The sequence below is a fragment of the Podarcis vaucheri genome (genome assembly GCF_965113315.1).
Source record: "Podarcis vaucheri genome assembly, chromosome: 11".
NCBI classification, from domain to species: domain Eukaryota; kingdom Metazoa; phylum Chordata; class Lepidosauria; order Squamata; family Lacertidae; genus Podarcis; species Podarcis vaucheri.
This window is the reverse complement of record NC_138749.1, coordinates 38,317,592-38,334,934: the sequence shown is the minus strand read 5'-3', so window position 1 is coordinate 38,334,934 and position 17,343 is coordinate 38,317,592. Positions and strand designations below refer to the sequence as shown.

Below are 17,343 nucleotides of genomic sequence, written 5' to 3'. Positions count from 1 at the left end.
CAAGACAGAGCCGGCCCAGTCATCAGAATGTGAGGCTGCTGATGAAAATGGTAGGAATAGGGTGTCTCTATTTTCAATGAAGAAATGTTGGAGAGTTTGGAATTAAATCTCCTGCGTCAAATAAAGTCCTGGGTCAGTCTTCCGCAACCTGGTGCCCCCTGGAAGTTTTGGACCACAACTCCCATTAGCCCATGTCAATTGTATTTTAGTTTGTTTCCCCCCCAAAAAAATTTTTTTATTCATTTTATAACACAGCTAAACAACACAAACAGAAAAACAGACAATGCAAACAAATTCTTGTCTTATCCTTATGTTTTCTAAACATTGTTAGGTGAGCTTCCCCAAGTCCCCCCTATCTGATTTTCATTTTACCTCATCTTTAGCAGTTTACATATATCATAATTTTTAACTATTTTTTTAATCACACTTACTTTTACCATAAAAATCTTCACATTTTATCACTTACAAATAATACTATTTTAAAATACACTATCTTCTACTTCTAACCCTGCAGCCTATATCCACTTCCAAAGCTATTCTAGGATTTAAATATTAACATATTTTTTCAAATATTCTTTAAACTTCTTCCAATCTTCTTTCACCGTCTCTTCTCTCTGGTCTCAGAGTCTCCCAGTCAGTTCAGCAAGTTCCATATAGTCCATCATCGATAGTTGGTAAATCTTGTTTCTTCCAATTCTTCGCTGTCAATTGTATTTTAAAGCCCTGGCAGCTTATATTGGATAATAATATATTTCTATTCTATAGCGACAAGAAATGTTTCATAATACTAACATTGAGAAAGCATGAAATAACCACTAGTTTGTCTCTGTCTCTGTCCGTCTCTCTGCTTTCTCACATTAAGGCATAAGAATGCTGGACGGAATAGTCACAGATGCCATAGAAGCAAGTTCAATCGGTTTCAGCCCAGATCACGTGGATATTTATAGTGCCAGCTGGGGCCCAAATGATGATGGGAAAACTGTTGAGGGACCTGGCCGGCTGGCACAGAAGGCATTTGAATACGGCATCAAAAAGGTGAGGCCTCTTAACCGAGAAAGTGGCAGTATTTTTAAGCAGTTCATACATGCCAGGGTACAGGGCCTGGGAACTTGCCTAGTTCCAAGGAGCAGTATTTATGCTGTTTTAGAGATGCTGTTTTAGAAAAACTGGAACTATCCTAGAGAAAAGTTGAACAAGAGTGGCTGAATGCTTTTACATATCCTCCAACTTTCCTCAGATGAAAATAGGGACATTTCTCACCCTCCCTGCCCCCAACTGACCCACCTCAACTCCCTATTTTTTTGTCCACCCAGGCCCCCCCCCCAGCATTTCCTATCTGAAAAAGGGCGAGTGTCACCACCACTAAACCAATGGGACACAACACACATGCCCTCCACCATCTTGAGAAAACCTCTTAATCCCAATTCTATTTTATCATTTTCTTTCGTAGATTTGCAAAAAGAAAAACACACACCAATAAATAAATTTTAGAGAGGCACAAGATTAGACACACAAAACGTTTTGTAAAAAATAAATCAAGACTCCTTGCACTTTGCTCCGCTTCTTCTTTCTTCCTGACCAGGGCAGCCCTGCCCTCTGCCTGACCCTCACAGCCACGGCGGCATGTGGGGCTGGACCTTAGTGGTAGCAGCCTCATCCTGGCTTGCTCTCCAACACCTGCTATGAGCTGCCCAAGGAAGGAGGCCAGCGGCAGTGGCCATGGAGAGGCCATAGAGAGGCAACAGGATGCTCCCTCAGAGCCACTGCTGCAGCCGCCACAGCCTCTGCCGCTGCTGCCACTCGGGACAAACACCAGCTCATCTTCCTCCCCAAACAGTGGCAGCAGTGGTGAGGAAAATAGGGACATTCCAGGATCAAATCTGAAGCCAGGATGTCCCTGGAAGATCAGGGCACTTGGGGGGATATGCTTTTAGACTCTAGGGCTCAGCTCAAGATCTAGATAGCAGCAGCCCACGTTGCCTTTCAGCTCGTTTCCTTGACTGCCTGTTTTGCTTCCAATACTAATGGGGGTCTTGTGTATGCAAAGAGGTGCTATAAAATATTGATGGAAACTTTCTGCTTCATGAATATTGCATTTGTCTCTCTTTAACATGCCCAGATTTTATGCATTATTTTGTAAGCCCATAGAGTAACTCAATCCAATTATAATTAAGATGGTGAGAATGCACGTTGAGGGGGGAGAAATTCCGTCATGCTAGCTCTTTAGTCTAGCTAAAGATCATGCAGGCCTTTACTGGCATCTTTTTATTCATGCCTACCTATGAAATACACCTGTACCACGCCAGTGCTGGGAGATCAGAAGGCCCAGGGCATGGTTGGTTGCAGTTGGTTGGTTGCAGTGTGTTTTGTTTGTGTGTGTGTTGGGTGTGTGTGTGTTGCTGAGTCCAATTAACAATATCAATTTGTATGCTGTTGGAGGGGATTGGTAATTATCTTTTTGGCCTGTATATGTAATAAAGGAAAATGCTGTAGATTCTGTAGGTAACAATGCTGGTGTAGTGGTTAAGAGCGGTAGACTCGTAATCTGGGGAACCGGGTTCGCGTCTCCGCTCCTCCACATGCAGCTGCTGGGTGACCTTGGGCTAGTCACACTTCTCTGAAGTCTCTCAGCCCTACTCACCTCACAGAGTGTTTGTTGTGGGGGAGGAAGGGAAAGGAGAATGTTAGCCGCGTTGAGACTCCTTCGGGTAGTGATAAAGCGGGATATCAAATCCAAACTCTTCTTCTTCTTCTTCTGTTTGCTGATCCAGGAGGGAAGATCGGTTTGCAATGTACCAAAGGTGCTGAGTTCCACATGACATGGGCGGGGGTTCATCATGTGCACGTGACGTCACACGTGTAGCACACACGTAACATCATGTGTATTGGGAGGAGGCCATGAGGTCCGATGAGGCCCTTTGCCACCGAGGGTGGGTCCAGGGGGCCCCTCCACCATTGTGGGGAGGCCTGCCAAGGTCCTCCGCTGCTGCAGGGAGGCCTGGCAGGGCCTGACCCCTCAAGATTGGGAGGCCTCAGCCCCATCCCCAACTGACCTCAGCCCCATAGATTTGACACCTATGCATTGTACCCACATAATGGTGCCCATCTGGGCCCAGTTGAACCATTAGGATGCATCTTTTGATGTCCATGAATACTCAGCCACGTCCTAGTAGCACTTGCAATAAATCAGCTGTCTGGAATTAGATCTGAACAGTGCTATTTTTCTAGAAAAAGAGGTGCCGGAACTCACCAGGAAAGCCTCCCTTGTTCTCTTATAATGGCAATGGCGCCCACCTGAGAGATGTCGGAACTGAGTTCCAGCAACTTCCAGCTGAAAAACTAAAAGGCCTGAGTTTGAATAAGGGCCTTTGTATAAATCCATTGGAAGTTAATTGCATTTGCTTTTAATATATTGCTCCATTTTTGTAGTTTGCCTGTTGGTCCACATAGATCGCACAACAGGGAGCCCCATTTTAGCTGGCAGTAACAACTTTCATAGACAGAGTTATGAAAGCGATCCATCAACAAATGTACAGAAAGCAACTCGGCTGCAAGGCAATTTAGAAGACCAGCAGCCTTTCTAGTGCTTTACTTATATTTTTCATAGTTCTCACCTCAAGAAGGTTATCTTTAGTACTGGGAAATGTTCCAAAACAGGCAACCAAAGTGACCAAGAAGTTGGAGCTACTCCCTTTTGAATTGGTGGGGTTGTTTTGTTTTTGCTTTTGCTTAGAAGGTGAAAAAGTGGATAGGGAGAAGTTTTCCTCCCTGCCTTATCCTTCTTAAGTAATTGTGCCATGTCAGCCCTGGACTACTGCATGGCCTCTGTTGTGGCCTATATGAGGGTAAGAAAACTGATTCTGAATCCTGGCAAGATGGAGGCATTGTGACTAGGTGGCTCCTGAGTCAGGATAACTGATCAATGGCCTGCTTTGGGTGGGGTTGAATTCCCCCTGAAAGAGCAGGTACATAGTCTAGGGGTGCTCTTGGATTCATCTTTGTAGCTGGAGACCCAACACAATGTTGCATTTTATTCATCACATGTTTGCTTGTTGCTCTGACTCAGGCATGAGGAGCCTTTTTCAGCCTGAGGGCCCCATTCCTTCACGGACAACCTTCTGGGGCGCCCATTCAAGTGGTGGCTGGGTCCAAAGGCAACAGTGGGTAGTGGAACAGATTGTGAGCTTTTAGTTATATCTATCTAAGTTATCTGTAGAGTAAACCCATTGAAATTAATGGACATAAGTTAGCCACATCCATTTATCCCACCCATGGAAAATCAAAGGTTTCTGACTTTTGACAGATACTTTTGACACATACACTTTTTCATCCAGGCAAGCAAAGAGGCGTTGTCACAGTCCAATGACAAGTTCTTGCCTAGCAAAGGCAGTCGGGAAGAGCATGGAGCAGGACTGGGGAGGGATGTGTTTGGGGGGGAATCCTATGGGTCAGAGAAAGAGTCCTGGAGGGCCAAATTTGCCCCTGGACCTGAAGTTGCCCTCCCCCACTCCAGTTAATCAAATGCATTCCTTACAAACATTGCCAGCAATAATTTCTTTCTTACTACTCTTTGTCCTCTTTGGAAATTCACCCAAGCAGATTAACAGTGGACCACACTGTTCTTTATAGTGAGTGTAAATTCATTAATTCCTTTTTTAAAAAAAAAGACTCAACATAAAGTATCTGCTGAAAGGTCACCAGCAAGCTACTACAAGATCAGCCAATATATTTTTTCATGCTGCTCTAGCTCTGAGTGTTTGCATTTTTATAGCTGCCTCTCACTCATCACCCAAGACTCAAAAGGCAACGGGGGCGATTGGTCCCTGACTTTAACTAATGGAGAGTCATGGATTTTGAAACAACAGGAAGGCACAGATTATATATTTTGCTGTTCCACTGCCATGAAAGTACACGCCAAACATAGAACACTTGAAATGCCAATGCACTTGTGTGAATCATACACTAGTCACATGGGTAATAAATTAGCAATATTATATGTGAAATTCATGGAAATGAAATGAATTCTTAGCATCTATTTAAGTGTTGTTTTAAAAATATATACCTGGAATCGATGGCGTTCCCTCAGAGCAATTATTTCTGTTGATTACGTTTTGTTTTTCTGTGTATATTGACTATATATTGTTCAGTTGAGCAAATCACGAGAAATTCAGATGCAGTTGCTACCACCACCCCTATTGTAAAAAGTGGGGTTAGATACTGCTAAAGCTTTAGAAGTTGTTGTTGTTCTACCTATCTAAGGATAATTCTGAATGTTTCTTTTTTAAAAAAGAAATGTTCATATACTCAGCATTGTCTTCTCTGAACGGCTGCAACTCTGCAGAGTCTCAAGCAGAGAGCTTCCTCATCACCTGCTACGTGATCTTTTTAACTAGAGATTTCAGGAACTGAAACCAGACCCTTCTACGTGCAAACCACATTCTTTAGTATGGAGCCTCAGCCATTCATCAGCCACACAGCCATGCTATTCAACCAAGCACCCCTCATACCTCTCCATCACTAAAAACCACTTTGTCCCCCAATGTGAAGTTTTCACCACATATTCCTCCTGTCTCACTCTCCTTAGCCTTAAGGGGTCAAGCCTTTGAAAACCCCTGTGTCTCCAATCTACCGCACGGCACTAGACCACATGTGAGGGTTTCCCTAATCAAGTTATCCTTTCATTTACAAGAGAGAAACTGCATTCATTTTCAACCTTCCATAACTGACCCTTCCCACTTCAGACTTCTTATAGCTACTCAGTGAATGTTCATCTACTTAGTATTGTCTATTCTGTATGCCTGCAACTCTCCAGAGACCTTATAGACATGCAGTGAATGAAGTGCTGTACTCTTGCACCAACTGCAAATGGTTATATATTGTTATATTGTATTATTCCAAAAAAAGGGGATAACCTTTTCTCATTATATAGCTCAGCCTACAAAATGGCTGCAACGATGATTTTTTGCGGGAACGTACAGCATTGGGGGGACACGGGTGGTGCTTTGGGTTAAACCACAGAGCCCAGGACTTGCCGATCAGAAGGTCGGCAGTTCGAATCCCTGCGACAGGGTGAGCTCCCGTTGCTCGGTCCCTGCTCCTGCCAACCTAGCAGTTTGAAAGCACTTCAAAGTGCAAGTAGATAAATAGGTACTGCTCCGGTGGGAAGGTAAACGGCATTTCTGTGCACTGCTCTGGTTCGCCAGAAGCAGCTTAGTCCACATGACCCGGAAGCTGTACGCCAGCTCCCTCAGCCAGTAATGTGAGATGAGTGCCACAACCCCAGAGTCGTCCGCAACTAGACCTAATGGTCAGGGGTCCCTTTACCTTACAGCATTGGGGCTTCTACCCTTGTGATAACCATGCTGTTCCTTTCGTTTGCTATAGGGGCGAAAGGGGAAAGGTTCTATTTTCGTCTGGGCTTCTGGGAATGGCGGCCGCCAAGGAGACAACTGTGACTGTGATGGCTACACAGATAGCATCTACACGATCTCCATCAGCAGTGCTTCTCAGCAAGGCCATTCTCCCTGGTATGCAGAGAAGTGCTCTTCAACAATGGCCACAGCATACAGCAGTGGGGATTATACTGACCAGAAAATTGTAGGTTGTTTTTACCAGATTTAACAAGCTTTCATTTTTGAGGGGAGGGGAGGAAATCGCCTGATCCATGTTTTATGTTCTAATATGCCAAGTCCTTCTGTAGTGGGATGTAAGATATTGCATTTCCCTAATGATAAGACAAAACAACCTTTCACTTAAGAGCAAAAAGTGATCCATAGTTTTGTCTTCATGGCGTTGATTGCTGAGAAAAAGAATGTCACTTATGGGTGAGAGGAGGCTCTCTCAAATCTGTCACCCTGAAGGACTAACCAAACTGCCTCTGTATCACTAATAATAATAATAATAATAATAATAATAATAATAATAATAATAATTTATTATTTATACCCTACCCATCTGGCTGAGTTTCCCCAGCCACTCTGGGCGGCTCCCAATCAAGTGTTAAAAGCAATACAGCATTAAATATTAAAAACTTCCCTAAACAGGGCTGCCTTCAGATGTCTTTTAAGGATAGGATAGCTGCTTATTTCCTTCACATCTGAAGGGAGGGTGTTCCACAGGGTGGGTGCCACTACCGAGAAGGCCCTCTGCCTGGTTCCCTGTAACCTCACTTCTCGCAATGAGGGAACCGCCAGAAGGCCCTCAGAGCTGGACCTCAGTGTCCGGGCTGAATGATGGGGGTGGAGACGCTCCTTCAGGTATACAGGACTGAGGCCATTTAGGGCTTTAAAGGTCAGCACCAACACTTTGAATTGTGCTTCTTGGACAGGGAATTGTATTGAATTTACTTTCAGTGTTTGCGTAGAAAATTTGTGGGTTTCCTGTTCCTTTCATGGCAGGGAACATCTCTGCTCATAGACCAACTGATAGATTTAATCTTGCAGCGAACAGATCACCCTTCTTGTCATGTTTCTAAAACAGGAGGTAGTATGCAAACTGACTACAACCCTATCAGAAAACCACATGGAAGTAGCAATCATATTGCTCCTATAGCATGGAAGGGGGGGTGACCCCTGGTCTGATTGTGAAACAGAGATGGGGGTTAAAATAACTGAAGTGTGATTGGTCAGAAATACTTCCAGTTTGGGGTTGACTTATAAAGCGTCCCGTAAGTGCAAATAGGAATATGCCCTGTCATTAGTTCTTCACTTCCACACATTGTACCTTTCCTTGCTGACATGTTAGGTACTTTATCTAAGTGGGAAACTTCATTTTCTGCTTCTGTTGGAGGGGAAGAACAGCATTCAGTCTCAAACTCTGTGATTTTAAAGCCAGAAAGCTCTTTAAAGCCCAACATAGCAATGTGCTTTATGATTCATTTGTAAACATGGAAAGCTAACTTGTATGCTCCTTGAGATCTCAGAATAAGGCAAGTTGCTTGACTTGGACATATTTTCCTTCAGTGCGAATTTTTTTTGGATACAAAAATTAGGATTAATATGCATGCAGCAAAGAAGAGTCTTCCAATCTCATCCACGTTATTTTATTAGAAAGAGTCAAATGTGCCCTCAGGTTGGACACATTACAAAAATGGGAACTAGATCCAGGCTCAACAATCACTCATGATTATTGGGTTTGTTCTAAGCATAACTCATTCTGGATCCCACCCATAGACAAGAGTGTTTTAGTGCATGGAGACAGTAAACTCAAATTCTGTAATTTATGATGTTTATCTCCTTCAGATAAGTGCTGACCTTCATAATGAATGCACTTCCACACACACTGGGACATCTGCTTCTGCTCCTTTAGCTGCAGGGATCTTTGCTCTGGCACTGGAGGCCAAGTAAGTCTTCTTAAACTCCCTTTTAGTACCCATCTCTTTCTTTCTTGTTATCATCACTGTGAAAATTATGGCAAAAACCCTCCAGCAGTTCAGGTCTTTAAAGTTAGCTGGATTGTTTTTAATCGGCTCTCACTGTTCCTCACACTGTTTAACATATAGGCTCGTTTCCAGACTTAATCATGTTTAGAGTAGATCAATGGGGCATACAGGCAATCCTAACCCCACTTACCTGTGAGTAAACCCCACTGAATTAAACAAGAATTTACTTCTGAGGACAATTATTGATTTAGATACTAGGAATTAGACACCCTGCAAGTTTCAAGGTGGTGATCTTTCTCAGAGGCTGAATGAAAGCAGGGTGGGAGAGAAAGGACAAAGCTTTCATCCATAAATCATTATGATCTTCCTTGTTCAACCCCAAAATTGCCTTCATAAATGTTTACAGTGAAGGCTGCAGATATATATAATGGGGAATAGTATTGTGACACAATAGTGAATCGACTTAACAAATGTTATATAATGAAGTAGCATTGATCTTCTAACCTACTATTCCAGCCAACACAACATAATCTCTTTCTCTATAAAACATGGCTGGGGAACCTAGTAGGGATCTGCTGACTGATGGAACTATGTGAAGAACAGTGGACAGCATGAAAGCCCCAGGATATTTTGCTAAGAATGCCAAAATTCATGAGCATAGCCCCACCCACTGGAAAGAATATACTAAGTGTGTGGAAGAAAATTCCAGTGGATTGTGGCCAAATACCATTGGGTGAGATATTTAGAAATTGACTAGAATTTTGTTTGTGATAGTCCTAATCTAACCTGGAGAGATATGCAACATTTGGTAGTCTGGACATCTGAATTCGATCCGTTGGCCAACAATCCGGGATGGAAGAAGAATGGAGCCGGACTGATGGTGAACAGCAGATTTGGATTTGGATTGCTCAATGCCAAAGCACTGGTAGATTTGGCTGACCCTAAAACCTGGAAAGAAGTACCCGAAAAGAAAGAGTGCATTGTTAAGGACAGCAGCTTTGAACCAAGGTAAGAATTCCATTGTTAGTTAATAGCCTATGTCTACCGGAAATATTTTATCTCATTAAAGACATTTGAAAAGCCTAGAAGGTGAGTCACTGTTGCTTACCAGGAGAGAGGTAGCAGGGTGGTCAGGGTGGTGTAAACACAACTGCAGGTGCTTCCAGTTGGCTCTGTCAGTGCATTTGCATTGTGATTACCTCCCTGCAACCTCATCCTGCTCCCTCCATGTAAGAAGCAATGATCCACCTGCTGAGAAGCTAGCATAGAGGGTCTGGTCCAGTCAGCAACTCACTTATGTTTTTTAAAAAATAGTGTTCCTGGTCTACTGCTTCCCTTTCATGTGCATTAGAACAAGAGGAAGGCGAAGAATTTGAAAGGGACCACTATTCATTGGTAGCAGAGCATCTGGCTTTGCATGTAAATGGTTCCAGGTTCAATCCAGTCAAAAGTCTTTCAGGGCAATGGATTGGCCCTGGATTGCTGCTGCCAGAGAAGACAAAAATGATACCTGTTCTGTACCAGGCTGCTTTGAAAACTTCCCCATGGTTCTCACAGGTGTATGTAGCACTGTAATCTTGGACATTGTGGGAAATTTAGCCCATATCTGCCTGGTACAGAGCAAGCATCAAGAACCAGTGGATCCTTGAACCTGGCTTAGGTTGTCAGTTCAGGTGCTGCTGCTGGACCTGTGAAATACTAGGGGTCCCCCATACAGTGGGATGAAAAAACCATTATACACGTTCCTGCTCATTCACCCAGAATTTATTTCAAAGGAGCTTTACAGGAACAGTAAACGAAGCAAAATGTCCATATCTTACCATGAGACTATTAATATCACAAGTAGTGTAAAAAGGCAACAGAACCTCACTGAATAAATGAAGAGAATAAATTGACATTGGGGGGAAAATAACTTGATAATTTCCTTGTAACATTGCCAGGTTATTAAGATCTAGTGGTGAAGTTACCATTGAAATTCCCACAACAGCTTGTGAAGGTCAAGAAAATGCCATTAAATCCCTGGAACATGTACAATTTGAAGCAACGATTGAATATTCCCGCAGAGGTGATCTTCATGTGACCCTGACTTCTCCATCAGGTACAGGAGACAAACTACCTAGTTCTGCTATGTCTAGTAATTGTACCCTAGACACAACCAGTTTCTCTTTTCTTTTTGCTGTTTTGTAATGTTTTGGGAGCTGCAGGGTTAAGCATCCCTTTGGGAAGTGGGATGCTAGTATCAGCACACCAAAAAACCCTGAAATGTCAAACTAAAAACGTGTATCAATGAGGGCGCTTTTGGATGGCACATGATTCAAGGGGAAAACCCAAAATAATGGAAAAAGAAATGAAAGCACAAAGGAAATTAAAAAGGAAACGAAACATCTTCCCCAATCTATATACTGTGTACCTGCCTCCAGCTCTCACTTCCTGGAAAATTCATTTACTCCATGGTTTTCTTGGAGATGGCCATGATTCATGTTCCCTCTAGCAAATTAGGCAAGGGAAAAACAATGGCTAAAGGCAGAGGTGTTGTACCTGGGCTCTTGGTAGCATCACCTTGCTGAAAGTAGGTATATGTGGAACACTTTTTCAGTGATTTAAGGGGATTAAGAAAAAGGGGTAAAGAAAAAGTGGAGGAAGCCAATGGAGGCAACCATCTCCTTTTTAAAACCCAGAGTACCCTGGGAATGAGGCTGCACATCATGGTGTAGCACCATCCCCATTGTGGCATTCTCAAAGAGTAGCACCTAACGAGATGTTGCTTCTTGTTGCAGAAAGTCTCTGAAAAGGTCTGTCACCATTTTCACTAAGATGCAGGGATACTTCCTTGGCTCCACCTTAGTTAGATTGTGTGCGTAAATCCCTGCTAAGGCCAATAATGTAAAGTAGAGAGGTCCAGCAGTGTTAAAATTGAAATATAACTCTCCCTTATTGAGGGCATGTGGAGTTTAATCTATCTGCAACCAGCCATTGTTGTCTTAGCAACAGAACTCTCCTATTTTATAGCTTCCATTTTATAGCTTCTAGGAATTTTTAAAAAATTCTTATTATTTCTCATGACCAATCCTCAGGGCCCTTCAAGCTCTCATTAAAATTAGAAGTGAGCTTTCTGGAGCTTCATCCATAAAGAAAATAATAGTGTGAGAGATCACAAAACCTGTCAATTTGCAAAATAGGGACGCCCCCTCCCTTATCTACTCCTTTAGGTTGTAATCTCTAAGTTGCTCGCTCCAGAGCATGTCAATTGTCATCAGCCAGGACTACTCTAAAACAAATGTGTTGCAGAAAGCAAATTGAGAGAAGAGAAAATATGAAGGGTCATAGCTCAATGATAGAGCACATGGTTTGTATGCAAAAGACCCCCCGTTTCAATTCCTAGCATCCCCAAGGAGGACTGGAGGAAACCTGTTTCTGAACCTGCTGTCAATCAATTTAGAGCTGCTACCCACCAGTATACTAAGCTAGATGGACCATTGTTATGACTTAGTATAAGGCATGTTATTATGTTCATTGAAATCAATGACAAAGGCACTGATCATAGCCCATGTACTCCCACCAATACTATATTCTGAATCTTATTCCCCAATCATAAAATCTGAACCAATTACTGGAAAACTAAGCCAAAGCCAAGACTTTCAGGTCTTTAAGGGCCATTTACCCTGCTCATGGCAGTTTCTTTTTTCCTTTTGCCTGTGCAGTATATTGACACATTAATGGACATGTTGTTAGTTTCATTCAACATATGCAAAACCTACAATCTTGCACAACAACTATATATTGAAGGAGAAGCAGAGCCATGCTACGATCCCCATCCTTGAGTTTGTGCGTCTACCTGGCCCTACTCTTAGGCATGGACATCTAAGCAATGGAATTCGGTGTATGTTGACTCTCCATGCATAGGATTTCACAGGAGCTGGAACCCTGGGTGATCAAGACAACAGCTTCTGTGGAAACCTCTTTGCATACTGCTTAGACCTGGCTTCCACTGCTCAGATGTCCATGTCCAATGTGTGGGTTTTGGTAGTGGAGCAGGAGAAGACTTCCAATGTCAGGGATGGTGCTGGTAGTGTGGCCCAAGTATCTCTTTCAACACATGCAGGGAGCTAATGTTTAACTCGTTTTGATGAGTTTTGCAATGATGTGGAAAGGTGCAGATAATGGCAGGGATCCATGGAAGTCCTTGGGCAAACATTTGTTTCTAAACAATCACTGGAGAATCCCTATTTATGTCTTCTGGCCCAAGGATCTCTGCATAACAAGCTAAGGTCCCTCCTCACATCCCATTTTATGAGCAGCTTAACAAGCAGTGCAGGGGGCTGCTCAGTCAGAAGTTGTGGATTTTGTAAGTGACTGATCTCAATGCCTAATTTCTAAACTTCCAGGAAAGTATACAATGTATTCAGTCATTGATTTTATTTGTTCAATGTGCTGAATCATTTTGGCAGTGCATTATGATCTACAGGAACTCAGTATTCCCAAATCCACATATTACTATAGCTCTTGAGAGACAACAAGTTATTCCTTTATTCCTCAGTGAACCTAAGTGGTACAGACTGTGAAACTCAAGGTCGTTCTGTGTCTCCAGAGCTGACACTGTATTTATCACTGTTTGCTAAGCCTCATCAGTTTTCCTCGTGTGACCTTATCCTGGGATTCTTCTTCCTTTCCTCTAATACAGGGACCACCACAGTCTTACTAGCCGAACGGCAAAGAGATAAGTCACCCAATGGCTTTAAAGACTGGGATTTTATGTCGGTTCACACTTGGGGAGAGAATCCAACAGGCACATGGACTTTAAAAGTTGTTGATACGGTAAGCAGGGGAAGCTACTGAAGCAGTCAAATGCATGAGTGAAATGATACAAGGGGTGTAAGCCCCTTCCTGCCAGAAGCGAGGAAATATAATCAGCGCCACAAATACCTATCACTTTAGTTTGGTTGGAAATTATCATCCAGGAGTTCAGCTGAGATAAGAAGACATCAGTGTTTCTAATAAAAGAACAATGCTTTATTTTTGCACATTGTGACAGAAGCAATGATTCATGAGATTGCTTTAAAGAGCAGGCATGTATTTATTTTGAAGAAATTGGGGTACTGAGAAATAAATGCAACAGGACAATGTATGGATTTCAAAGAGTAACACAAACAGTGTGTAGCATGGTTAAAATGTTTATTTTAACCTACACACCATTTGTGTTGCACTTGGAGTCACTGCCACCACCAGTTTATTCTGCTCTGTCTCCCACCTGTACAATGTAAAAGACTAATTATTCTGCTATGACCCCTCAGTCTAGACGATTGCAAAATGAAGGAAGAATTGTGAACTGGAAGCTGATTTTGCATGGCACTTCAACTCGACCTGAGCACATGAAGAAACCTCGCATCTACACATCATACAATACTGTCCAAAATGACAGGAGAGGTGCGGAAAAGATGACGGATTTTGTAGAGGTATCAATCTATTCTCATCATACCCATCCTTGAAGCATCCTTGTAGCATTAGAATCAAACAGGAGAAAATTTCCCCTTTTAAAATGTTTTTGTCTTTCTGGAATTCCTCCATTATTGGGTCTATGTATATCTAATTAATGTACAGAATTGGCAGGCAAAAGTATGTGGCAATGGCTATTATGTAGGTTAGATGGCTTTAAAAGGGACTAGATAAATTCATGAAGGATGCAACAGCAACTGTTAGTCATGATAGCTTAATGCAACGTTTGCCAACCTGATAACCTTTAGATGTCCCTGGTGGTTCCTCTTTTGAATGGAAGTGAAGCTCAGCTTCCAACCATGGTGGCCATCTGCCAAAACGCAGTGCCCCAGCAATATATAGATATGAAATATATAGATTCCATAGATCCATAGAATGGGTTCTGTACATTTTATAGAAGCATAGACCTTGCATTTTGGGTACATTTAGATGACAGGTGGTCACCATTAATGGAAGCATTGCTGGGTCAGAGCAATGAGGGACCCTTTTCAGGCTCTTAGACAATGCCTGACCTGGCTGACCACTGGCACCAGACCTGAACACAAATGAACTTTGATAGCTCACAGCACACTGCATGGAGCATTCTGTTTTATAGCCCCTTTGCACATAATAGCTGTGAGGAAAGCTTGAGTGTGCTGGCCCCCAGCCCATGAACAGCTGGTTGCATGAGTTCAACCGCCACAGGCAACATTGAACTTTTGACTTGGGGTTTCCAATCTGCTCAGCGTTTGCTTTAAACATGTGGAGTTCTTTTTCCTTTTGCTAATATTCAATGGCTCCTGACATTTGGCACACTCATACATATATATATATATATATTTCAGGATCAAACCACACTGGAGAACCTGAGTGGAAAAAGGAAGGTGACAGAAAGTACCACTGGCAAAGATAAATTACAGGAAGTGGCTTCATCAGATGCAATGCTCCGGCTACTGCAAAATGCCTTTCGTGACCAGATGGGTGGGAATCAAGTACCAAAAAAGGTGCTAAGTGAAAACTCAAATATTCCCTATGAACATTACTATCAAGCTCTTGAGAAACTAAACCAAGCCTCTCAGCTGAAAGACTCAGAGGAGTCTCTGTATAGTGACTATGTTGACCTTTTTTACACTGCCAAACCATACAAGCATCGGGATGACAGACTACTCCAAGCCTTGGTTGACATTTTGAAAGAAAAAGATTAAGATATACATATATAGAATAAGGCACTAGGTTGGAAACATTCACAGCCACCCCATCTTCTTAATACTCCTCATTCCAGACTGGCTCCCACTTATTCAATCTGCATCATCATCACTTTTATGGCTTTCTGCATGGCAACTATCTTATTTAGGAGAAAGAGATTGGGCTGCTTGTTAGATGTGAGGAAATCACACCTTTATGAAAAGCTTTCAGTGATCCTGAGAACAGGCAGCTTCCTTCAGGAATGAGACAAATTCACCAACTTGAGAAAACGCTAGAGATTGAATGCAGGAGGCCTTGTCCAAAAAATTATGTTACCAATCGCAGTTAGGGATATTGTTTCAAGCAGAAAAGCCAGCGATTATCTAACGTCTCCTTAATTTAAGTGGGTTCTTCAACCCGTAGAGAAGATTTCCTTTCAGAAGGAATAAGGCAGTATTGTCACAAAATCCAGCCAACTCCTTTCAACCCCAAATACTGAAGGTTGTCTGTGGGCCCAACCCCCCCACCCTGCCCTAGTTTGGATTCACATGTAAAAACGCTCCTTCAAAAAAAATTCTTCCGTACAGCCAATCAGTTTCTACCGCTGTGGTTCAAGAACAGCAGTGAGGCATCTCTGGTCCACATGCCTAAATATGCCTGCCAGACCATTTGGAACAAGCCACACCCACATGCCTCTATAGGTAAAAAATGTAGCTGGGCCCAAGCACTGACAATCAGCTGACTACAGTGGTGCCCCGCAAGACGAATGCCTCGCAAGACGAAAAACCCGCTAGACGAAAGGGTTTTCCGTTTTTGAGCTGCTTCGCAGGACGATTTTCCCTATGGGCTTGCTTTGCAAGACGAAAACGTCTTGCAAGTGTTCCAATTTTTTTCCGCTTTCCCCCCCTTTTTCTAAGCCGCTAATAGCCTTTTAGCCGCTAATCCGCTAATCCTTTAATAGCCGCTAAGCCTTTAATAGCCGCTAAACCGCTAATAGCGCTAATCCGCTAATAGGGTTGCTTCGCAAGACGAAAAAACCGCTAGACAAAGAGACTCGCGGAACAGATTAATTTCGTCTTGCGAGGCACCACTGTATCTACTTTGTATGAAGAACCTCTTAGCCCTGATCCACTTATTAGGAGAATCCTATACGACACCTATACCATGCTTGGATCTACATGGATTATATAGATCCTGGGAAATGTAAATAGGATACTACCAGCACCAGTTTTCTTTAATAAGGCACAGGAAGAAATGCAGATGTGAATAGCACCATGCCAAAACCTGGGCATCAGGATCAAATGAGTCCAGTTAGGCCCATTTGCTGGTGTTAAAACTCTATAGCCCTATTAGGCTCTGAATGTGCTAATTTTACTCTCCCCCCCCCCAAAAAAAAATATCAAAACTAAGTCCATACATTTCAAGAGACAGGCTTCCTGGGGGAAAGCCCTAATATAACCAGAGAGTACTAAATATAAATAGCAAATGCTGAATCTAACCAGATCTGGCATTACTGTGGTGATTTTCTTGCTGTATGACACATTTGTCAACATCTAGCAGAGAGGCTATTTTGTCAGAAATGAAAAACCGGGGAAGAGAGGCACAAGGGCTTTTAAGAACAAATGGAAACTGAATGCAGAAGAAACATTTCAATGAAAGATGCCTAGACTGGCTTGGCTGCTTTATTAGGTGAGGCAGTGTCTGCAGGGGGACACCTTCGCCTGAACCCTGGTCAAGGCTGAAAGAGGTAAGAAAGAAAGAAATAAAGAAAAAGAGGACATCAAGGAAATAACTAGTGAAACAAAATGTGGGCACAGAGGCCGCAAGAGCAGTGAAAAGGAAATCAAGAGGACAGGAGAGAAAATGTGGGAAAGGGCTGTGGCAGAAAGCATCACTCGCACAGCATCTAGCTACAGGTATGGTGACTGCCAGGGGAAATGCTAAATCATCAGGTAAGGTTCAAAAGAAAGTATAAATTGCAGGGTGTTAAGCGGAATGGTACCTTTTCCCCATGTGCACATTTTTTTGTGTAGAATAAGGCCATAATCTATTATGTTGAAGATGCATCCCAAAGGAGAAAATACACTGTTGAATCAACAGTTTAGGAAATGTAAACGAGCACATTAAGATGAAACTAATGTAAGGTGAATAGCCAGGTGAATAAATAGTGATGATCAACATCTCCCCACTCTACCCCTCTCTTTCTTCTGTACAATACAGTCATGGAGAAGGGCCATAGCTCACTGGCAGACCATCTTCCTTGCACGGAGAAGGTCCCAACTTCAAGCCACAGCATCTCCAGATAG

The 17,343-nt window shown here is 42.7% G+C and overlaps 1 protein-coding gene across 2 annotated transcripts in view; it reads left to right on the top strand.

Moving 5' to 3' along the window:
• Window positions 1-15,057, top strand: part of PCSK1 (proprotein convertase subtilisin/kexin type 1) — a gene marked incomplete at its 3' end in the record, with an annotated part of 30,572 nt that extends 15,515 nt beyond the window's left edge. For both annotated transcript variants that reach the window (XM_082191438.1, XM_082191439.1), the window contains exons 7-14: window positions 863-1,035; window positions 6,385-6,597; window positions 8,241-8,341; window positions 9,155-9,388; window positions 10,321-10,478; window positions 13,062-13,195; window positions 13,672-13,833; window positions 14,698-15,057. In XM_082191438.1, coding sequence (XP_082047564.1) covers window positions 863-1,035; window positions 6,385-6,597; window positions 8,241-8,341; window positions 9,155-9,388; window positions 10,321-10,478; window positions 13,062-13,195; window positions 13,672-13,833; window positions 14,698-15,057 — 1,535 coding nt within the window. The remainder of the gene's footprint in view (window positions 1-862; window positions 1,036-6,384; window positions 6,598-8,240; window positions 8,342-9,154; window positions 9,389-10,320; window positions 10,479-13,061; window positions 13,196-13,671; window positions 13,834-14,697) is intronic.
• Between the last annotated feature and the right edge of the window lie 2,286 nt (window positions 15,058-17,343).